Here is a 24,620-nt window from a genome sequence, read left to right as displayed (position 1 = left end):
AAGTGGATGAACCCCAGATGGACATCTGTTGTCCCATTTGCTCCTCTCTTTCATCTCACCCAGTCTCGTCTGTCCCTTGTGAAACTGTTCACTCAATGCCCGGAAATATTACACTACATCGCTCTCTATGTGTATTTATAAAGTGTTGAATTTGTTTCTCAAGATTTTTATGATCAAGTACCATCTCACTGAGCTTGCGGGGATAGATAAGAACTTTCAGATTTCCATGACGTGAGAATGGCAAATGTGGGATAATGAAGGCTTCATGTTGGGAGGAAGAGAGGAAGAAACAGGCAAGAGATGAGTAGCTTCAAGAGTACATAGGGAATGAGTCATCCAGGCCCCAAGAGCTGCCAAAACTCAACCACAACCTTTATTTTCAGTGCCTCCTCTTCTGCATTGTCCTTCCTGCCGTCCACAAAGTTTCATTCCCAGAAGCTTGATGAACGTGTTTTCTTTGAATTAGTTTGAGGGTCAGCAACAAAGTGATTCTGCTGTGTGTCCATTCAAAGATTCTTCCAAATGCACAAACTGAAATGTATGGGATGCAAAAAAAGATTGAGGGGGCCTTTATTCCACTGCTGTGTTGACTGGCCCTTTGTCTGGCTTTCACAGTTGCATTTCTTCTCTCTCGTTTGCCATCACTCGCTGTAATCCCTCCCTCTGTCTTACCCCGCTGCTCCATGCCTACTTTTGGGACAATACGCAATGCAAATGGGTGCCACATTCAGCATTATCTGCTCTGTCTTTGTCTTTCTCAAACACAGAAATCAGAAGAAAGGATAGGATGAGGATGAGGATATGAAATGAAATGGCAGTGAACAGTGTGCCTGTTATGTCCTACATTTAGGGGCTATAAACACTTTGGAGTAAGAAGCAGATATACATGCAGACAGCTGGAGGATGGATTGTTAAAGTTTGATCAGACAGGTGGACAAACAGATCATGCCAATCCCAAATCCAGATGGCTGGCTGTGCTAGGAGAGGGATACTGAAATGAAAGCATTCAAACAACTATTGTGGGCTGGCAGGCAACTGTGAAGTGAGATTTGATGACAGCCTCTTAGAGCAGTTGATGGGAATATCTGCTTCAGTCAAGCTGAGGAAACTAATTGAAGTGTATCCACACATGCATACATATATGGATGTGTGAACAGGGACATGTGCAGACACAAAGGTCCAGATGTTCAAGAAAATATAGCACAACAATCATTTATCACTGTGGATTACTTATCATTCAGTATTATTAGAGAAATTAAAAAAAAACACTGAAAATTACTGTCCACTCGCTCTCTTGTGACATCGGCTCAATTTAGGGTTTCAATCTCTTCAAAGCAAATTCTGATCACCCCTTCACGTGTTAGATGCACACTATACTTCAAACCAGCCAGGTGGAATTAAGCCTTTAAGTTATCTCAGCAAAGTGGAAGTGGGCCAAGATCTCTTCCATTATACAGCTGAGAACAGAGATATTCACCTGAGCTGATAGAACCTGATCTCTTCTTCCATTAGCCTTTAGTGGTCTTCCAGTCGAAAACCATTGGAGAGAGATAACATGCACTCATATAGTCTTTTATGGTTATACACTTTATTCAGCTTTAAAAGGTATTAATCTCTTTCATCTGTTCCTGCTTTATTTTCTTTTATCATTCCCTGCCCAATGTTGGGAGTAGATGGCAGGTAAATATTAAAGACATCAATCAAGTAAAGTGGGAGGAGAAAGGATGGAAAACACCTTGGGGTAGAAGAGAAGAAAAGAGGAAGAGAAGAGCCATCTTTTATACATCACCCGTGACTGTGACTGATTCGTTGTAAAACCACCATCCAATTAAAAGAGGTCTCTCCATCTGCTTCCTCCTGAGTCAGCGCTGACCTTTCACCCTCTCACCTTCGCCATGAAATATCCGCTGCCTGCGCTCACTGCAGGTGTGTATTACGACACAGATGATAGAAGGCACCCATTAACTACATACGTTTTTTTGAACAGAATACAAGGAAACTAAACTGTACACGGTGATGGTATATGCCATGCGATGGCAGAAATGTGTCCACCGATTTGACAATTTGAGATCTCACAATACAGTTTCCAAGGCAGGAGATACCCCTCAGTGTCACTGCTAGGGCAGGCTATTAAGCAAATCAGGGCTGGATTCTTTCATGAATCTGCAAATCCGGCTCCCTCACAAGATAAAAATGTTATTTTGGCAGCAGGGCTGCTTCCCACATTCTCTCCTGACGTGAGAGCAACAGTTGGTGGCGATAATGCACCTCTAAGCTGTTTTGCCAACCACCGCAGAAGAAGAGTATGACATGAAAACATGGAGGAGAGTGAAAGTGTAAATACAGAACAGGAGGCATCCAAAGCGACCCAAGCTGAGGAAGAAGAACTTGCTACGATGGACATGGTTGGATTTAGGAAAAACCGACATAGCATAGTTATTTGAAACCATTTCTTAATTTTACACAACAATGACTGTATTGTGGCATATACCACTACTGTGATGAGCAATTACACTGTGATAGAGGATTTCGGCTATATCGCCCCCTACTGCAGATGCATGTGTCTGTGTCATCTAATGCAACACAGATGAAGTTAGTTACACCCAGATGCCATCGCTCTTTGTCAGAGTGTTCTCAGATGGCGTGTAAATACGCAGAGTTATGTTGTGCAACTCAACTATAAAAAGGCTTTGCTCCCATGCCTTTTAGATTATGAGCACAGCCATATGGAACAAAAACAGAACTACAGCCACAAAATGCTACTGTGCATGTGTAACACTTGTTACAGTTGTTTTTGCTGTTGACTTGCTAAATATAGCCTTGTGTGAGTTAATGGTGATTGCCTGCACAGAATTTGGATGCAGAACTTTGACCATGGGTCACTTTGCCTCTCAGCAGTATTTTCTGGGACATGTCATTTGCTTGTTTACATTATCCATCTTCACCTGTCTCGTGACGAAAAAAAAAAAAAAAAAAATACTGCAATTGCAGTTCAGCAGAGGACAGTTGTGTAATTTCCAACCTTGCAGTGATTTAAAGCACCAAATGGTGCAAAGTCAGCCTTAAATCCTGCCTCTCACTGTCACTCCTTTCTCCAAAGATGAATTACCCCCTCAGACATAAACGCAAAACACTTGACCACGCATTAGAGGTACCACTATAAAGAGGTAAACATCAGGGGTTTATGCAACGTAAAAACAAAAATATCATGATAATGAGGTGTGTGTGTGTGTGTGTGTGTGTGTGTGTGTGTGTGTGTGTGTGTGTGTGTGTGTTAATGCTGCAACCATCAACACTTGTTTCACGAACCACAAAAAGAAGGAAAACTACCCCATTGATCTTTCTTAATTAATGTATGGGTTGGGAAGCAAATCCTATTTATGTGCAGTGGGTCATTTGAAAAACAATTCTTGATGTCCCCAGCTGCAATCGATGCTGTTTAAAACTACTGTTAAGAGGTAAAAAGCTGTGCATAATTCAATGCAGAGAACAATGACTGCATCACTTTGATATTTTTACTCTGGGCTTGTTTCACATAAGGCACATTTTTCACTGGTTTGGTATGGTGCTGCTGACGAAGATGATAATGATGATAATAGTGATAATTACAATGCTTGAGTGTGTGCATATGTGCACTGTACATGTGTTGTGCTTTTTATGCAGCATGCCCCTAATTTTGATCAATCTCAGAGGGAAACATAATGCTTTTTCGCTGTCACTGATAAAGTTACACTCAACTGTACCATATAAATTTATACATATATATATAAAATCTGGGTCCATGGAGGACACTGCGGTGGCTGCAGTATGTGGGCAGAGGCATCATCCCCATCCTCATTCCCTCACCGTGTGGATTAATGAAGCCTTAATAGCCCATGTCATTAGGCTGGGTGGCCGCTGACTAGACTGCAAAACCCTTGAGATTCTTCCACAATAATATACTGTAGGCCAATATATAGACATAAAGCAGAGAGCGAGCCCAGAATGACGACGACATACGAGTACTATTCTGTTCTGTCCCAGAGGATCTGTCAATTCACAGGAGAAATCTGTAAATCCAAGAGGACATCTTAAGAGACAATGATGTCAAGCATCACCAATTCAACTTTGAATTCCATCTCCATCCACGGTCTACAAGCCGCTGATACAATGAAGCTAAAAAAGCTGTAAACAATGCCTTCATCTAAATACTATTACCCAAGAGTGGAGTGGAAATAACATAAATCATTCCTTTGACATGTACCGTGCAGTATGCACACACAAAAGCATATTTGCATCACACACACAAACACACACACACACATAGTCACTCACAAACAAAACCCTGGACCAGGAGGGCACACAAGCACAGTCAGGGACACACACTCAGACAAACATTCTCCGTGGAGGTTCTAACTATGTTAAATGACGAGTATTAATCACCTTTCTCTGTCTCTGTGGTGATTATGAGCACATTAATCAGCAGCATGCCTGCCAGTTGGAAGTGAGCAAGCCAGGCAGAACAAGGGATGGAGTGGGGTAGTGAAAAAACACTGGAGGGAATAAAGTTGGATTTTTCATTTCTGTAACATTAAGCTAATGCCACTCTGGGTGGAAATTGCAAAGATGGTGAAGAGTGTAATAAGAACAGCTGTTCAAATATAGCTTTGTTATTCTGAGCAACCCACCACAGCAACCTTCTGTGGCCCTCAGCAACACTTCTGTTTGAACGCTCACGCATCAAGATGCTGCCTACCTTCTTCCGCCCTTCAGAAATATCCAGACGTGTAGTACATCTCTTCCTCAGAAAGGTGTATGCAAAGCATCCAACCATCCTCAATCAAAGAACTTGCCAACAAAGTATGCAATGATATAACCAGCCTCATCATTTGGTGCAATTCACAATACAGGGTTTGCAGCTAGATAACGAATAATAACGTTAGAAAATCCCTCATTTATTCTTTGTTAGGTATAGAATTTGCGAAAACAGTGTTTCCAGTTTATCATTGTTAGTTTTTAATAGATTTTAGTGCAAAAGGGACACCACACACAGTTGAGGTAGATCCTCATCTCCATAAAACTCAAATGAATAATAAATACTTTGATAAGAATGTCCTCATGAAGAGGAAGAATAAATGTCTAAACTTGGTTGGGCCATAAACCATCTTTTCTTAAGCAGACGGTGGTGAATGCTGCCATTCAGCTGCATTCTACAGTGCATGTGATGTTTAGATGTAACATGAATGCACACAGAGTCACTGGACAGATGAACAGAAGCAGAGCTTTCACCTCAAATGAAATCTGCTGGAGTTCCAAATGTTTCAATTTGATTGATAAATTATGGTTATTCAGAGTTCTTCCTGATGAACCTCATGACAGACCTCTGCGTTATCTCTGTCCTTCACTCTTAAACCTGCAAAGTTACTAGTCCACTTATCTGCACAAACACATCGCCCTACTGTATACTATATGCACAAACATGCACCGCATATCCAAACAGGCAGACATTCACATGCACGCACAGGTACAGCTGTAGTTGTTTGCACTGGTGTTTGGTGACAGCTGTCTGCCTGCTGTGCGCCACATCACTCAAGTCCCATTCTCATCACTTAGACCATCTCATTTTGTAGCAAGCTTTTAAGTCGTCACAGCACTCATCTGCTAAACAAACAAACTTTATTTGCCTCTCTCAAAATAGCTCTGCTGAAAGTGCACAATAATTGATATTCATTCCAACTTCAAAATGGTAAGGCACCATAATGAGAATGACTGCAGTAACATCAGTTAATTGGGACAGGAGTAACCTAATGGCCGCACAATGGCGGCACTGTCATTAATTCCTCTCTCATTAATATTGGAGCCCCAAGCAGGAAGCACTGCAGTGGCTTTGATCGGAACTAAATCAATATTCAGAACATTAATCAGAAAATTATGGGGGGTGGGGTTTGCACTTCTTTACACTAAGGGGCAAAACAGTAATGTAAAGCAGCATGATAACAAACAATTCTACAGCATTATATTGATCATCTTCTACTACATGAGTCATGCAGAGGAAACTTTTTTCAGTCAATATCAAATGTCTTCATTAGCATTTCATGACGGGTGAAGCAACAAATTCAACTGAGGAAACTGGAGGTGATGAAAAAGGATGAGAAATGAAAAATGGAGTGATAACACGTCTAGTGATTTGATTAATTTAAAACCGACTGAATGAGTTATTAATAGATTATTTAAATAAGTATAATTAATTAAGTGCTGAGCTTATTTTTGAAACAGTGTTGCTCTGATAACCAACTGGGCTTTGTCACTGCCTACTGTCCACCATTCATTATTCATTAACCCAGAAACCACAGCAAAACGGTGCATGGTGTTTCATGTGTCCCTGAGCGAACTTGACACGGAGGTGGCAAATCAAAACCTGGATCAGTTAGTCAGTGGGTGTGGTTTTTGATTGACATTTTGGCCAGAGGTCACAAAAAATGCTTGTTGTAGACGGTTAATGTCAGTTGGGTACTGAGAAGGGTGAGTGGTGGACAGGAGACAGTCACACAGCCCAGCTGATGATCACACCGACACTCTTTCAAATAAAATGTCAGTCAAGTTTCGCAAATCAATTGACAATTAACATCATTTTCATTTTCTTCTGTTACTCCCAACCTTGAGGCTGCTTTCCAAAAATAATAAATGGTAATTTTGTGTTGTGGATGATGAATGAAAGATGGGGGGAAATGATAGCTCTATTTTCATTACATCGTGACTATTTTAATTGAATCGACTGTGAATGAATCAAATGACTTGATATTTCATCACTCCATTTTTCATTTCGCATCCATTTTTATAACTCTATTTTCCAATTCACATGCATGTTCATGACCTCCATTTTTATCCACTCATTTTTGTTACTTCCACCCCTCACATTTTAACTCATCACGGTGCACGAAAGGAATCAGATTTCGACACAGCCAGCGCTTGTCTACTGGCATGTCACCGCTGACAGCTGAGAGTCCAAAGGGATGCAAAGGCAGAACCAGGTCAAGAACAAGTTCTGTTACTGTTCCTTCAACCTCTTTTATCGCCTGCTTCAAGGAGAGTCGCTGTTAGAGCTCCATGTGTGGAGGCATGGCAACATGGCCTAAGAAATGAAGCACTGATCAGCTTGATCAGAGTGTGAAAACATGTAATGAAATGGTGTCACTGGTGCATGCATCATTTAAAAAGCAGATAAAAAACACATTATTCCTAAGAGAAAATAATTTTGTAAAATCGTGCAACACAGAAGCATATATGGAAACACTGCAACAGACATCCAGAGACATGGTACAGCATGTACTGGGGCTCCCTTATATCCAGACAACATTATAGGATCTTTCATGTGTTTGATACCTCTAGGCCATCAGGGTAGCAAAAACTGAGCACGCCTCAGCCTTTCCATGGTGAATGTGATTACAGTTGCTGTGACAGAGACCTTGTGTTAGCTGTCAATCAGCATCAGTCTTTCCCTGACAGAGGGAGCCTGCAGTAACACAGTCACATGGAGTGAAGTACTGTATGTTGCTGTCCTGAGTGAGAGGGACAAGGCCCTGAGGTACAGCCTTGCCTGCCTCTGCTGTCCTGTGGTGAAGCAGGTCAAAGTCACCAGAAGATAATTAACAAAGACAAGGGCGTTAACAATTTGCCTTTGACACGTGCATTTCCAATACACTAGTTGTATCTCATTATATTGTAATTACAGTCCCTTGAGCTGAACTCCACCTACAACAGTTGTTGGTACAGGGTTTTTCAACCACAGGGGAAACAACTGCAATTCCTTCGTTCCACTATATTTCTGCTTTTAAGTTATCGTTTTTTCTTATTTTTGTATTCATATTGTGAGAATGCCAAACAACGACCAAGTTTTGTCGACACACAAGTTGTACAGACAAACAATAAGACAATGCCAGCCTGTGTGTTTGGAAAAAAAGGTGATCAAAAGGCATTTTATCACTTGGAGTCTCTACGCTGTCTGAACAATGACTAATGTTACATCTCCAAATGAAATGACATCTCAGACATACTGCCCAAGGGAGATCATTAGCCACTGCTGACAGAGATTACACCATACATCCTGTGGTTTAAAGGATTTTACATTGTGGTCTTACGTTAAAAATATAATCAATGATATTCATTCGCCAGTGTCAATGTGTTTTACAGAAATTTGTAAGACTCCAATGTGAGAGCGCATTCATAATTGTATGTAATATAATGCCTGTTAGTGAGAGCGAGTAGATGTGGAATTAAACAGTAAGAAGTGCTGTATGGAGTAAGCGGAAACAGACTGAGGCTGTGACCAACATTATATAAGATGCATGCATGCACAAGTAAAGTTCTGTCTTTCCTCCACTCTTTCTTTGCTTACAAAGAAAACTCAATAACAACAAACAATCCCAATGGACTCAATTAGCTACAGTTAAATAAATGGTGTGACTTTAATGCCCTGCCCATGAGCACCCAAATATCTCCCCACTAAAAATATATCACTTGTGTGTGTGTAGGTGTGTGCAGGAGTGCATGCATGTGAGCATGACTTCATGTTCACACTTCCTCTGTCTCGGGATCTGCCACGGAGCTCCCTGAGCAGCAGCGTGTGCTTGATAATTAGCCTCAAATTCACCACTTCTCTGAACACACGCCTGGTTGGAAGCACCTCAGGGAAAGGTGAACGCTATGAGTGACTACCATCCACTACTCGTCTCCAGTGAAAACTAATAAAGCTCAAGTTTCGTAACAACAATGAAACTATGAAATATTTTCTCGCCTTCTTATGAGTCTCACCTCTGGTAACCAGTAAACACACATGACTCGGATGCTACGGTTCCAACACGTGTGCATTCCAGCATGAACATGCAGCCAGTGAGCTGGTTTTAACCATCTATTATAATGATTCACATGTTGTTATGAGAAATCAACCGCAAGCACAGTTTAGTAGATGGCAAAGCGAATGAGTGAGTGAGTGAAATTCAGATTATCCATGCAGCATCCTGGATGTCATTTTCAATATTTGTAACATCCATCTGTTGGATGTCTAGCAAATACCTGCATGTTCTGAACCCTTTAAAAACACACCCAGCCTAATTTTAGAAAAGACAAATATGAACTGTCTATAACACCAGCGGCTCTCAGTCTGGGGTCAGGACCCCTGAGGGTCATGAAGTATGAATCAAATAAAAAGGAATCACATAATTACGCCTGCGTTCTGAATTTTTCAAACTTTTCCTTCTTGTGTATTAATGAACAATTTAATTTCCTGTCTCTCGGCCACCTCTAAAAACAGATCAAATGAAGGAGCCTGAAAGTGGACACAGACTTCAGCTACTTTGAATAAGCGGCTTGCAACAGGGAGCAGTGTGGAGGGTTTTAAGAGGCTTTGAGCCAAATAGGATGACAATGTAGTGTTCAGGAGAAAGCTCGAAGCACTCATGTTGGAGCTCTTACTCTTGCATGTCTTTGGAACAAAATATAAAAAATATATAGAACATATTTCAATAAAATTATTTATGTTACCGACAGTTTTAGAGCAACACAGTATCTGGTGCAAAGACTGTGTCCATTAACCTTAATATATGATTGTCGCATGCTGTGTAGTGTACTGCCAGTATATAATTTTATATTTTCTAAACTATCAAACATGACTTTCCAACCATAATGACCACATTTCCCTGAGGTATGATTAATTTTTCATCAGCCCTAATCCAGTTTAATTCTTACATCAATTGCATGGCTCTGGGGAGTAATGTACATTTAGTATTTATATTCCACTGTGTAACCCCACAGGACCTGGGTAAATCTGTCAAATGTTAATAATTAATAAACTCTGCTTTGAATCTACTTGTAGTACACAATAGTTAGGGTTCACTATGGGACGAGGCTAGAGTAAATGTAAGAAATGAAATGTAGCTGCACAAACACTATTTGACCTTGTTCTTATCTGAATACCCTGTATCCATTAATTCACTTCCTCTCTGTTCAGTCTCTGTTTAACAGACAGTTTCAACTGCCCTCCTGTTTCTGTGGCTCTTCATCCTCCACTCTTGCTCCATGTCCTGCTTTCACCCCTTACATATTGGTGCCAGTGTTTGCTGTCCTGTGTCTCTGCTCCTCTGCTGTTTCCCTCCTCTCTCCTTGCACCTTTGATGTCAGGACCACAGCTAAAGCCTGAGCTAATCTGCTGTGGGGCTTCCTGAGCCCTAACCAGGCCAAGGGTTGGAGCCAAAAACATGGCACAGGGGTAAAAGGAAGAGGAGATGAAATGAATAGCGTGAGAGAGGAACGCTGAAAAATATCCATATATAATTCTCTTTAAATGTATTGTATTTAGAAAGAAGGCTTTTCACTTCAAGATTAACAATAAAATCACCGTGTATTGCAGTGCAATATTTATATGGGAGACAAAGACAACAGCAGCACAGAAACCTGAGAGAGGAGGTTTCTTTGCTGCTGTCCCCTTAATCTAGGGGGGTATAGTCAGGGGGTATAATGGAAGTGACATTTTATTTACATTTTAAAAGTATTAATGAAGGGATAAATACAATAGGATGGCTTACAGTAAGCCAATTAAGGATTCTGGAGGAACAGTGTACTTTCAAGGGAAACATTGCAATGAGGGTTGGAGAAAAGATGAAAAGCCAAAATGAGAGCGGTATATGCTGTGATGAACTCAGGAAGAGAAGCTGGGTTGGGAAGCAGTGGCGCTCATGTGTCAAATACACGCCATTTCTGGAATTTAAGCCCATGCTGCAGAGCAAGATGTTTCAGCATATTGCTGGTGTTTCCATCCTTGCTTGAAAAGATCATTTTACAGACTGTAAAACTAGCACTGGATCCATCTTTCTTCATGAAAAGAGATGATGCTTTGGACCAGTTCTTATTCTCTGCCATGACTTCATCTTGTTGCAGGTTTAAAGCAGCGTAGACACGTGAGTTTGACGTCATTGTCATTGTTCGTCAAAAAAAAAAAAAAAAAAAAAAAAAACACACAAAAATAAATACTTTTTCTGCTTTATCAGAAAAGGCACATTTAAGTTCAGACTTCATTTTAATTTAATTTAATTTAATTACAAAGAGAATTCATAACCATATAAAAACAAAGATTCTTCAAAGAGCACCAAAACTACTTTATGCTGACCCAGCGGTTTCTTAAAAGCACTGCTCTCGCCACAAATATCAGCCAATAATATTCCACAGAGATATCCTTGTCCTACATGCAATACATTGTGTATATGTTGCAGCTAATAAGACAATTTCATCATCAAGGCTTGCTTATTAAAGAGTGAGTCTCTTCATTTTTAGCAATACCACATACAAGACAAGAAATGAGAGTTAAGACCAAATATGAGAATGGATAGATCCTGCACAGTTTCATTTTCACAAACATCCTACTTGATACCTTGAGCCATCTCCAGAAAATAGGATTCAGTGTGTACATGGGAAAAAAAGACAAAGCAATGTGTTCAGAGTCATACAGCTATAACATCGGACACCAAACTGCAAGCCAGGCATGTAATACATGCTACCAGCCTGCACACATACAAACCAACAGATCAAACAAAGCACTCCATTATGCAGCATCCTCATCCCAGGGCATGTCAGCAACAGTAAATAACGTGATAGAACAGTGTGAAAACACAGAGAGGGTCCAAGACATGACCACTCTGCTCCCGAAACGCACTAACCAAGTAACCAATGTAATTTAATGCCTGTCTCTGTGTATCTATGCAAACGCACAACACAGGGGCGACTTATTACAGTATACAGTATTTTTGTACTGAACTACAATATATCTCCAAAGCTGCCCTTCTGTCAAACCATCAGCTGATCCATATCACGTAGGCAAACAGCGCACCAATTAGCCATGCGAAGACAAATCACACATTTTTTTCATGGTTCACTGGTCGCAGCACCTTCCATAATCCTCCGTTATCACACAGTCGGGAAGGATAGTGAAGCTAATAACGCAGTGATATTAGCAACACTGATCTGCGAGTGATAGAGCCAGGCAGCACTGCCCGTTAATTCTGTCTGCATGAGCCCCAGACCAGACTAATCCCTATTTTAATTATTTTTTTCTCTTAGCCCCCCCTTGATCACCCATCTTGTCAATGTTGTCTAGTCGGACCATCTAATTAAAAGACAGGAAGGGTGGGAAACAGGCAGCCTCAGCATTGAAAAAGGCAGAAAGGTGCGATGTCAGTAGAATGGGGTACACAATTTCTTTGGGGGAGGGGTTTCAACTTTCCCTGACCAATCATAATAGGCCAGCTATCCACCTGAATCTAACATCATTCAGTCAACACTCAATCGTAGTCATGACATCATACTGGTTTTGCCACTGTTTTAAGAGTGGAAGTGACGCAAAGCCACACTACGATGTCGGGCATTGAACAGCTTCAACAGCAGCGGCGATCTTGCCTGTAGTAGCCGACGTTGCTGTTACTCCTCCCTTGATCCGGCACACAGCTTGAACAACACTTGCCAACAGCTTGACAATGGCGTTAGTCCCGCCCACGGTACTCATTGGATCGATTGCTTTTTCAGAAGAGAAACCGCAGATTCATGTCCTGACGCCAGACAATTTGGTCAACTCAGGGGAGTGGGCGGATTCAAGAGCCTGGACCCAGGCAATGTTGAAAGTGCACTTTGGTGCACTTGCAAGGTCCTGTCACCACAGACGTATTATGTTAGAGCTTTGACAAGATAAAACTTTTTTTTTGCCTGTCTCTGTCTTTGCTTCTGTCTTATTCTGTCTGTGGGGAAAGTGGTATTAAGAAAGATTGCAGTGCTGTGGGATCAATATGATGCTGACACCTCTCTGGCACTCTCCAAAAATCTCTACCAAGCAAAAACCCACTTACAGCGGGGGTCTAATGGATCACATAACCACTATATCACTTTAGCTTTGATTTAACCCCTGAAGAAGCGACAGCCTTGTCTGCAATGAGTATAATTGGTTATTCAAAAAGAAGGGAAAAATCAGACTCAGCCTCTCAGCCACAAAAAAACAACTCATTATGTAAAAACTGCTAATAATGTCATAAAAAAGGCAATAACAATCGGAATTTAACAGCCTCTCTACAATGAAATAAAATAGCTGAAAATATAATGAAATCATTTTTTACCTATAATGTAATAATTTCTTAAAATTTGTAGTTATTGTGGGTTATTATGGCTTGTGGCGTTTTTTCATAAAAAAATGCAAAAATGAAATAGTGAGCAAGAAAAACTATCACACAAGCCATGAATCTGTGATCACTAGATAATAATTTGGATGTATAAGTTAATATACTGTAATCCCTCAGGACTCTGGGGGCTCCATACAATATACATAGTATTTATCATTATGAATTTCTGCAACAGTCCGCACCAGCCTAAAGAAGTTTTAAATCAAGGCACTGACGGTCCCTCTATATGTTCGACAGTACAGCTAAGGCTTTTTACGGTTAGGGCCAACATTGCCTGTCACCCTTTGCCTCCCCACATTTATTGATGCAGTTGAGCAGAGTTTTTATGGAGGCACGCTGCTGTGCGGCCTGTAATTGCCGGTCAAGGCACGTTCACCAGAGTTCATAAAGGTTCCTCTGTAAATATATTCAGGTCGGCCGAGTGTCACCTCATACAAAAAAAGACAGCCTCTGTCTGATGAATGGGAAGACGAGGGGTATTTCACCTCTCTTCACACACACAAACACATTCACGTAGCACCAGATGAGATGTGAATACACCCTGACTGTACAAACTCACACACACACACCATGCCTGTCTTGCTGTCCCAAAGAAGATTAAGATATATTACACTCCAAACCAGCAAGCACGTCCTTGCTTTCTCTCACCTTGCAGGTTGCCTCCTTCTTCTTTCCTGATTCCTCTTTTCCTCTTTCATTACGGGCCACAAATGTGAGCTTTCCGAGCCTAATATATACAAAGAACATTTTTATGAATGATCATGAGCTCCAAAGCCTGTAGAGGAAGACTGAGCGAGCATCAATTGCAGTAAGTGATATGTCCTCAAAGGTGAGAATGACTCATTCTGTATGTCTGCTGCATCAATTGTCCACGCATTTTCAGGAATCTGGATCGAGTCAGCCAATAAAATGACAGAAACATGGCTACAACTCATTGTGTTGCTGGCTGCATGCTGCTGCAAATGAATCTTTAGTTTTTTTTGTAATTCTAAAAATCAGATGGAGACTCTCATTCCGCCAGTGGGTTTGAGTTGGTTCGATAGTACTTCAGTGCAGTTTCACTTGTTTCAGGGATTTAGCACAAATAAGCGTCATTGTCTACAAACAGCAGATCACTCCGCTAGTATCAACACAATAGCGCTTGATTCAACAAAAGCAAGCTGATTTGCATTGGAACAAAGGGGAACTATCTGACGCCCTTGGCTGATGTTGTCACGTTAAATTACTTGTCAAGAAGGCTAGTTTTTCACAGCAAAGGCTACATATGTGGTATACGTGTGTTTGTGCCCTTTGCTCCTATATTTGCATGTTGTTTAGTATAAAAGGGAGCTCAGAGACAGAGAGTGGGGATGTGTTGTGGTTGAGCAGTGACCCAGATCAGACATCTCCGTCCACTCGGGGAATGCACGGGCACAAGATGTTCTGCTGTTACTGCAGCATAGCCGCCTCCAACCAAAGACACACCTTATGAATCATTTTGTTTAGTATCTGTCTGTAGATTTTAATTAAAACAAATGCAAGTGACATCTTTAGATCACTGTGTTTGTCATGTCACGATGTCTCTGTTTTGGAAATGTTTCATTAAATCTATTTTCTTTTTGCTTTTCTTGTTTCTGAAGGGCCGGTACAACGATTGTGGTGAATAAGGTGAGTTTTCTAATGAAGGGCCATGCCATACTTTGTGTACCACAGCACATATATTCAAAAGAATACTGGACTACTTTAAAGGACCTGTTGGACATTTTTGCAGTGCAGCGGACATTTTTGTGCACACGCACAGGCACGCACACACAACATTACACAATCAGACACGATGCAATGACATGACATTAAAGGGCTGTGTGTACTTGTCCTCCCTGCCCTGCTTTTACAATCTAATTGCTGCACCCAGTGTCCTCTACAACAGACCACTGAGTGCACTGTGCTTTTGGCCAACTGCTTTCATATGTTGCTTTCCTCCTAAGCCTCTCCTCTCAGCCCTCTCTCTTCCGCTCTCTCTATCTTGGTTAATTACTATGATTGATTAATCGACTGCCGTGACGTCACTCGCAATCCTGTGGAGCTTAGTGTGTCGCCCCAATTACACTCTCAAAGAAAGACTGACGGAGGTCAAGGTTAAAGGTGTATAAATCTGCTAGAAAACAGTGATGTTGACCAAGCAAAGAATTCAAAATCTATTTCCATACAGCGGCTATTCTCTTTTGATCACGCTCCAACAAAAAGCCTCTGAAGCGTGCTTCTCTAGGTTAGCAGCATTTGACCCAGGAAGTGAATTAAGGGATCAAAGCGAGCTACGGGATGAAGCATCAGTGGAAGCTGCAGAACAAACATGAGTGTATAACTACTGTTTTCAAAAGTGTTAGATGATGAAAGATAGAGAAAAAAAAGCAGAACAAGAGATTGATTTGTTTTTGACCATGTTGGTGCTTGGACTCACAGCATCAACAGTTCCGCATCTCCTCCCTTAATATAGTGAATTAAATAATATGAGTAAGAAGACAGACGACATTCCTAAGAGGACATAGAGACACCATTCTCCAGTGTCCTAAAGGGCAGAATTAAGAGTTTTTGGGGGATTATAGATCTAGAGGAAAAACGGTGAAAACACTGAGATAAGAGGATTATTCACATTTACATTTTCTAATTGTCATAAACGTACAACAGCACAGTAGCTACTTAGATATGGACATGACTTCCGTGTCAAAGTTGTCATGACATGCATAAATGAAATTATGTATAAATGAAATAATGTATTAGAGGAAAAAAAAAACAAAAAAAAAACTCCAATCCATTTGCTGGCCCAGGGCACCAATGTGCACAACATCAAATATGCCTCTGTGTACAAATCATAAGCCATTAGGGCATCTGTGGGGACTGTTAAAGCGACAGATTGGATCCCAGTGGTGCAGTGCTTAGTAAACACAACTAAAGAGACACCCAGTCAGGGCCCCGTGATCTGGGCCATTACCTCTAACCTCTGCATGCTCTCTGGTCTCACTGGGATGGCGGGGTGAGGTACCACATGAATAGACATGCTTACACAGACACATTGCTATCCAGCCTGCTTGCCTCATGGGAGCTGGTTTATAGGTTAGACTCAATATTGCCTAGTAAATCGCTACACCTGCGGTTTATTAACACAACACAGATCATCAATGACCATTAATGATATGTAATAAAGAAGAATAGAATGCCTTCCCTGACCGAAATACACAAGCAAGATGGGAGGTTGCTAAAATATATAGACAAGCTTTGGCCCATTTTAGCTAACCTTGCTCTCTGCACTCCAAGTCCCCTCTCCTCTCCAGCTCTTAGCCTGAGCAATGTGACAGAGGGAGTAACAAAGTGTGGCATTCTGGGGTGAGCCAATCTGCAGCGCAGCACCAGGTGTGGGAGATAATGTTCTGCTGGAGCATTTCTTGGCGGGTCGCGCAAAGTTCATCATAACTGAAGTTTTGATCGATGGCACGTTGCAGATTGAGTCCTCAACCAAGTGCTGCTGTTAATAAATCCTGACTCAAACAACAGACTTTGAGGCGCCATGGTAGGGAGACTGGCAAAGACAGCTATTGATTCATAAGCCAAGCACAGGCCGATAAGCGCAAACTATGGTTTTAGATGCACAAAACTGACACTACAGAAAAAAAAAAATAAAAATCAAGAAGTCAGCAGAGATGACCTTTGGAATTTTTTGTTGATAACTATTTGGCAAATTATAATTAATAATTGGTTTTACAGACAAGCAACTCAAATGTTCTTTCCAGAGTCACACTTAATATTCTATCCAGTATCTACGTACAATATATCTGTCCAACTGAAGACCCAACACACAGGTAATCCCACAAAACATTAATCACTAATCACCTGTAGATTTACTGAAAAATGACATAATATATGAATCACCTCCTCCCACACAGGTGCAAGTCTACAATGGTGAAAAGAGCTTGATTGCATGTCCACTTTAAAAGATAAAATTACATAAAATAATAATCACTCAAGCTTTAGCATTTGCACAAGTACAGTTTGTTCACTTTTATTAAAAAAAACAAACAAACAAAAAAAAACAAAACAAAAAAAACAATGGCATCAAAAACACTTATTAATTCCAACTCGTGATTCTTTAAAAAATGGGCATCACACTTCGTCCAGCTCCCATAGATTCAAAAACGAACAACGCAATTCACTTAATTCACCTTTAAAGAACCTCGGCAAGAACAGCAGTAGGTCTGAAAGTCATCTGCAGGGCGAAGAACAGTGGAAGGTACAGCGGTAGATGAGTCTAGAGAGGTCTCTGCAGCTCGACGAAGAAAGAAAGAACGTGCAAAACAGAGGGAAACAGACAGGGATCTAGATCCAGCAAGATAAGAGGGTGTGATAGATGCGGCTGGTATATATAACCTCCTCACAGCACGAATCTGGGTTTTTTTTGTTGTTGTTGTCTTTGACGTGATGATCCTTGACGTGCATCCGGGCTTCATTAGCATCCCTCACATCAGCCGTGAGGCATTTCCATCTCAACCAATGTTTATCTCCGTATGAGCTTTCTCCAGTGTTAAGTTTAGAGAAGTGCAGTTGTGGGCTTTTAGATATGCACATCATCCCCATTGCAGCACACATGGAAAGTTAGGGGAATACATGAGTCAACAGCAACCGGTGTTTGTTAACGTACAAATCAAAAGCACATCTTCTCACATGCACTGCACGACTACCTTGGGCTCAAACTCCAGAATCAAAGAAAACTTTACTGAACTCAGAGCACGCTATTCATCACCCTTAGTTTACTTTGTTTTGGATGATTTGTATGTGGGTTTTATGATGAGAGCACCACTTAGGGTAAATGACTTCAGAATGCATAATGAAAGACGAGGGACTTTCATTAGACAATCAGACCAAACTATCCACTCAGATGCTTTATGACACCCACATAGCAGGGGCACAGAGAGAGAGAGAGAGAGAGAGAGAGAGAGAGAGACTTACTGAGAAAGACAGAGAGACAGCGAGAGAGAGAGAAAAACGCCAGAGTCAGACCATCCTAGACGTGACCAGACTAGTGATGCTGCGGTGAATTACCAGTAGAGCTCCAAAGTGAAACGCTTCCTTTACTCCACCAGTCTGTGTTGTGAGAAACAGGCCATAGGATAAGAAACGGATAAAAAAAAAAACTTATTCAACATTCACAGCGAGAATACACACCCGCTGCACCATGACACAGTATCCATTTAAAAACACATCTATGCAAAGTGCCCTGGCACACACTGCCAATACTCTGTATTCACTTCACTGAAAATAACTGCCTTTGTGCTCAAACGTACAATAAATTACGTTTTCAAGCAGGGGGACTATGGGGACCACAGGTGGGCAATCACCTATTCTTTTGCTGCCAGGCAAACAATGGTCAGAGGATATGTTACACAATCACTCACTTCCATACACACTCTTACTGTGACTGTTTTATTACAGGAAATACTTAAAATGAGAGTAAATCTGGCAGCCAACTGCTCGACATGATGGACGCTGCCGTGGAGTCCCACAGGGGGGGAGAGTATAGGATGAGTGGATTACCACCGTGATGAATAGCAGTTAGTATGCACACAAACATTTACATGCAAGTGTAAATATGCTCACTTTCATGGTTGTATGCATACGTACATAGCAATGCTCACGAATCTGGTCGTGGATCATCTGAGGTAAATTATAACTGAATCATATTTACAGTAGAATCCAGACTTAAACCTCACGAGCCTGAACATGAAAAAAAAAACTTTACCAATCTCTTTGAAACAACAAAAACAAAAGTTGAGGCATTTATCTCCCCCAAAATGAAACACACTCATATTGCCGTTCATCCCATCGGAAACTGGAGAAAACAGCCCCCGGCCTTAAGAAGCTGTGCCGAAGATCATTCACTCACTCTCAGGTGAGTCAGCCTAACAGCCAATCAATACATATCCAGTGTTCTGCACTCCCCTCCAACAATTCTTTATCTCTTTCTGGCTCACTCGCGCACACACAGACATGCTCCCTCCACGGGCTGGGACATGATGACACATATCAGCACTGCAGGGATAATCCATACGTTCGCTGAATGTCAGTGTCTCAAGTCCATAGAGTAAAGACTTAAAGGAGAGAGGAGAAAGGATGGGAGGTTACCTAGAGGGATCAAGACTCACTGGGCTCTCAGATCTCCTAACAGGAAGGAATAAGTTGCATGTACCCAGGGAACTTTGTGTTGTCGGCAATGGATGCATAAAAAAAGAGGAAGAGAAAAAGAAAAGAAGAAAAACTTCGAACTCTCATGGGAATTAAGAGTTTGCAAAAGTTACCAGAACGGAAAACAAAGTCCTAAGTTTGGTTTGGGAACACTTTCTGTAAAATGGTGCGATCACTGAACTGTGATGCAGCAATTTTTTTTTTCAACAGAATGCCATTTTTTGTAGAAGTTATTTCATCTGCAGATTCAGGCACTTTACACTATTTACAGTATCAAAGGAGCTGCAGGAGTTGCTTTCAGCATCTCAAGGGAGCACTACTGCGGGATGAAAATGTATCATGGTGCTTTGCAAAACAATTGAGCGCCAAAGAAAATTACAAGTCAAATAGCTGTGAGTTCCACTTAGTAGCAAGTGGGCGAATGAGCATCTGGCAATTGGTGAACGTCAGCCGTTATTTACATTGCCTCAAAGTGGATGGCGATGGGGAAGAAAATCAATGTGGATGCAAACACTGTAATGGCAGAGTAATGTGTTCCCCTGGGCAAGCAACACCGAAGAAGTCCTGTCAGGGTAATACCGAGCAGAGGCGGGATTCACTTGCCGTTTTTGCCAGCCCTTCCCACTGCCACATTCAATCCACATGCACATCTCAGCTCTTGAAGTCAGTCTTCAAGGCTGTCTCCTAACGCTGCCTCTTCAGAATGCTAACTCTGCAGGGCCGCCAATCAAAGCGCTGGATGGTACGGTAAACAAGAGTGTAAGTGAGCAAGATTAGATTCGCATATGCAAAAGGGTGATGTTGGTGATGGTGATTGATGGTGTTTATTCTGGTTCATTCTCTTCCTCGCAAAGCACACATACGGGCTCTCGCATTCACAACAAGAGAGCAGGGAGCAAGCAAACTTGACCTGCTTTTGTTTGAGCTGTTGTGGATCGATCAGGGAAGCATGGTTTTGACCATGATCCCTGGCCTCTTCTCTCCTATCGGACCACTCAACCTGTCCGTCCGTCAGGAATCAATCAATACTGCTCAGAGATCCTCACATTCTGAATGAAGTTGCCAGCGGGCTGGTGGGTTGCAAACACTATGCCAACTCTCTCAGCTATAAAATGATAAACACACACTAACACTTCCATTCTTGTCATTTGGTCAGGCCACAAGGATGTAGCAGTTTGTGTCTTGTAACTTCGGATAAAATATATGATCCTTACCAGCAACAAATAAAGGATCGGACATCACAGACCAGTCCAATGATGTGGCGAGAGAGAAAGAAAGAGCACAATCACCAAGCTCAAGTAGACCTCAAGTAGAGGGCTCACTTAGCCATTCACCGAGAGCATGTGTGCTTTAGGTCAGCACCATCATAGAGCTCCACCTGACCTCTCTAATTGAACACCAGCTGGGAAGTCATAATCCCCCCACCCGTTTATCAAGTTCCTCGCTTCCACGACCATCCTCTCCTCCAAAGGCCCTGCCCTCCTCTCAACTTCTCTCCCCTGGTGTCCGCTGATTCCTGTCTGTCCCTAATCCTCCTTGCTAACTCTAAAATTCAAGACATGCAACTACTTAAATACATCAGAGATAGAGTTATTGTGTTGAAAATAGGCTGGTCAGCTTTTATATTTTGGAGAGCCAACACTTTTGAAGTCAACACTATGTTGGTAAAACCCAAGCCAGCATAACTAGAAAAAAAATGAAACAATAGAGGCAAGCCAGCATGTCTGCGCTGCGTCCTCTGTCCCCTGCGCTGCCTTTTCCTTGCAATGTGCATGATCAACTGTGACTTGCACTCTGAGTGCTTGCCAGTAGGCCTTCTCCCTCTTTTCTAGTCACTTTCATCCCACTATTTTCCCTTGCTGTTTGAGACAGTGCATCCATGCCGCAGGTGCACCACCATAGGTGCCCCCGGCAACAATCACCACAAAGATGACAGACTCAGTAGAGATTTGGGCATCCCACAAGACAACAGAGAGCAAATCAAAGTCTGGGACAGGAAGCTGATGACTTCGTAAAATGTGCAAAAGAAGCATAGTCAGGCTGCCGTCTGTGGGAGTCTGGGAAGCGATCAAGTCTCAGTTGGCCAAGAAGAGATTCAAAGAGACTTTAATATCAGGCTACAAGGCACAATTCTCAGTTTTAAGAACGCTCACAGTCAATCAAGTTCTTTTCAGGAAGTGTTTTCGCTTAACTACTGAGTGAACGAGTGAAACTGACACAAGTTTCCAGGGGCCATTTCACTCAAAGATGACTTCTCATATATTCTTTCTGAACCTGCTTCCTCTATCAACAGTCCTCTCTCCCTGTCTGTCTCTGTGCATGCGTCTGTGTGTTTCCACTGTTTAACAGCTCAGCCAGTATTACCCCTTGTCCCTTCCTGTCAACTGCCTGTGGCTATAACTTCAAAGACTTTTCTGTCTTCTCTTGATTATCAGAACTGTTCATCTCCTACATGATCCTTAAATTAAACCTGAATTTTTAGATTTCACTTAAGATGAAGAAAGTGCAGCGGATTTTCCTCTCGTGTAACAGGTGCAGCCACCCACTTGTATTCAACCCATGTATATAATGCAAGCTAAGATTAGCCTTGTGAGTGAGGCAGGGAGAAATTGACACAGAGAGTGTGAAAGAGTACATCTGTTTGTACAAGTTCTTAGAATGCCAGCACAAATATATGGAAGTGTCTGAAAGTGTGAATACTTATGAGCTCATGTCCATTTGTGCCCATATGGGCTCTACTCGTGTGTGTGTGTGTGTGTGTGTGTGTGTGTGTGTGTGTGTGTGAGAGAAAGAGAGGGTGTGTGAAAGAACACTATACGGGTGGTGGTGGTAATCGAGCTCACTAATTACTTCCTGAGCTGAGAGAGTTGTCAGAGAGAGGAGGAGCTGCCACAGATGGTGAGAGACCCACACTGACACCAGGATATCCTACCTCTTCATCATTAGAGCTGAGCATGTGTGTTTGTGTGAGACTGAGTAATTGAGAGAATGAGTGAGAGTGTGTGACCAAGAGTGAGTGTTCAAATGGCACTTTAAAACCATATGATACACCCTGATGGGAAAAAGCGATGAAATGTATATCGAGTGAATACGTTTTTTATCTGTGTATTCATTGTTTTCATTTTAAAGATACTGTCAGTGGCACTCAATACTGGATAACCCAGAAGGCTGAATTGATTTCTGTTCTTCCTCTTCACAGACATCTCAGACGGCTATGGTCCAGACACAGTTCCACCAGACCTACCAAACATCCATACACTTCCAACAAATCTTCAACCAGCTAATCCTGACAAAATCCTGAAGGCTGACTACTCACCACTGTGAAGAGCCCTCGGTGCCGCTGACCTCCAATAGGTCATAGTCGTCCTCCAGCTGAAAGTCAGAGAAAACCAGGGCAATGGTGTCTCCTGGCTCGGCCAGCACAGTCCAGGTGCAGTCAGCATTGTTGTTGTACTCAGCTGGGTAATTTGGAGTGGTAATCACGCCACTCTGGCCCCGCAGCGTCCCGCCACACCCATCATCCGCTGCAGGGAGCACAGCAGAGAAAGTTGTCATATTAACATTCCAACTGGTTATTGTAAACTTAATCAGTATCACAGTGGCCCAAATATAAGACCGCACTGATTACATGAACACTCCTCCTTAAGATCCCTCACATGCGAACACCCAGTCCTGTCAAGCTTTTGGAATCAGTTTTAGAACTACAGAAACTTTTTCACTGACTGATTTTAAAGACTGTCTTTCGGACTTGCCATCATCTAAAATGTCTCTCTTACATTTGTCCATGGCTGCTGTCTGATTCATTCATGTGGCTAACTCCAGCGCACACAGTACATACCTAGAGACAGAACATCACTCACCTAACAACAGTAAGGCTACGACCAAGAACCATCATATAAAAATGCAAATACATTATGTCACACCAAATAACACCACACAATTTTCCAGAATTTACAGACAGAAATGCATTGTCTGCATATGGACCAATACCAATTAAGCTCGTTTATTATCAAGCTGCTGAGCCTCTTTGAGAATATATCAGGATGACACAGATGCTAATGACTGATCATACTAATGAGGCAGATGTAATGATTCAGCAAGAAAAGTCTCCCAAATTATATCACATAGGCTTAACTGAGAGGTAACTTTTAGGGGGAAGGTTTGCCAGGAACCTTGTGTGCTTTTTAGCATTTTTTAAAAATCTTTCTGGCCACAAATTATCGCGTTGACGGCCAAGGATTGCAGATTTTCAATTCTGGAGCATGAAAATATGCGATGACTTACAGCATATTGTTACTTTGTCGGCAATTTTCGCCATAGGCCAGAGAGACACCAGTCTGAGGATTTCAAAATGCCCTAGAGTGCTTTTACAGTCAATAGGGAGCTGAATAGGGTGTGTGATGCAACCTAATGTAACGTGGGGGGGAAGTGATTAAATTCTGATTAATTCAGATTTGTGTTAATCAAAGCATCTCTTCCCTCCTCGAGACTGCTTTAAGGAGACCATTAAATAATGAAGCATGCATTTAATGTGTTGCCAGGATAATTCCCTGCCCAGCTCCTGATATGTTCATTACAGCTTTGAACAATAGCGTATTGAGTGATATCTGAACTGCACTTCCTGTGTGGAGCGTGTGGAAACGCTCACTTTAAAATATGGTGTATGTACTTGTGAACAGAGGGAACACATCAAAAGGAGTTTTGGATGACACCTCAGCGATATTATTGTTTGTGAAAATGTGTGTCTGTATGTGTGCCACTGTGCCGGGGGGGGTGTGGGATTCATTAGTGGGAGGCCAGCTACCGCGAGGTGTTTCAAAGCGAGGAGGAGGAGGAGTTCATAGGCACCGGGACCTGTCTATCATCCATCCAACCTGTCACCACGGCAACCCCCCTGAGGGAGGGTAAGGGAGTGTACGGACGAGCGGAAACTTGTGAGGTGTGAACTTGAATAGGAGGGAAACCACGACAGAAGGGCGAGAAGAAGGGGATGAAGAGGATGACAGGTGACAAGCGAGGATGGGCGAGAGAAAAGTGCAGAGGGAGGGTGGACAATGAGGAAAGAGAGAGATGGCGAGAGGGGTGACAGGTGATTGTTGCAGTGGGAGTGACAGGAAGTAGAAGGCAGACAGAAGAAAGGACGGGGATGTGCATTGATATTCCACACAAGACAGTTTCTTCACAGTTGAAGGGAAGTCTCTGACTCCAAACTCTCCC

General features: G+C 42.0%; 1 protein-coding gene across 1 annotated transcript in view; it reads right to left on the bottom strand.

Moving 5' to 3' along the window:
• Window positions 1-24,620, bottom strand: part of csmd2 (CUB and Sushi multiple domains 2) — a 224,963-nt gene that overhangs the window by 129,777 nt on the left and 70,566 nt on the right. Inside the window, exon 5 of the mRNA XM_076753709.1 lies at window positions 22,720-22,927. Coding sequence (XP_076609824.1) covers window positions 22,720-22,927 — 208 coding nt within the window. The remainder of the gene's footprint in view (window positions 1-22,719; window positions 22,928-24,620) is intronic.

The sequence above is a fragment of the Chaetodon auriga genome, chromosome 17 (genome assembly GCF_051107435.1).
Source record: "Chaetodon auriga isolate fChaAug3 chromosome 17, fChaAug3.hap1, whole genome shotgun sequence".
Classification (NCBI taxonomy): Eukaryota; Metazoa; Chordata; class Actinopteri; order Chaetodontiformes; family Chaetodontidae; genus Chaetodon; species Chaetodon auriga.
The sequence above is the reverse complement of the archived record's forward strand: the minus strand, read 5'-3'. Positions and strand labels throughout refer to the sequence as shown.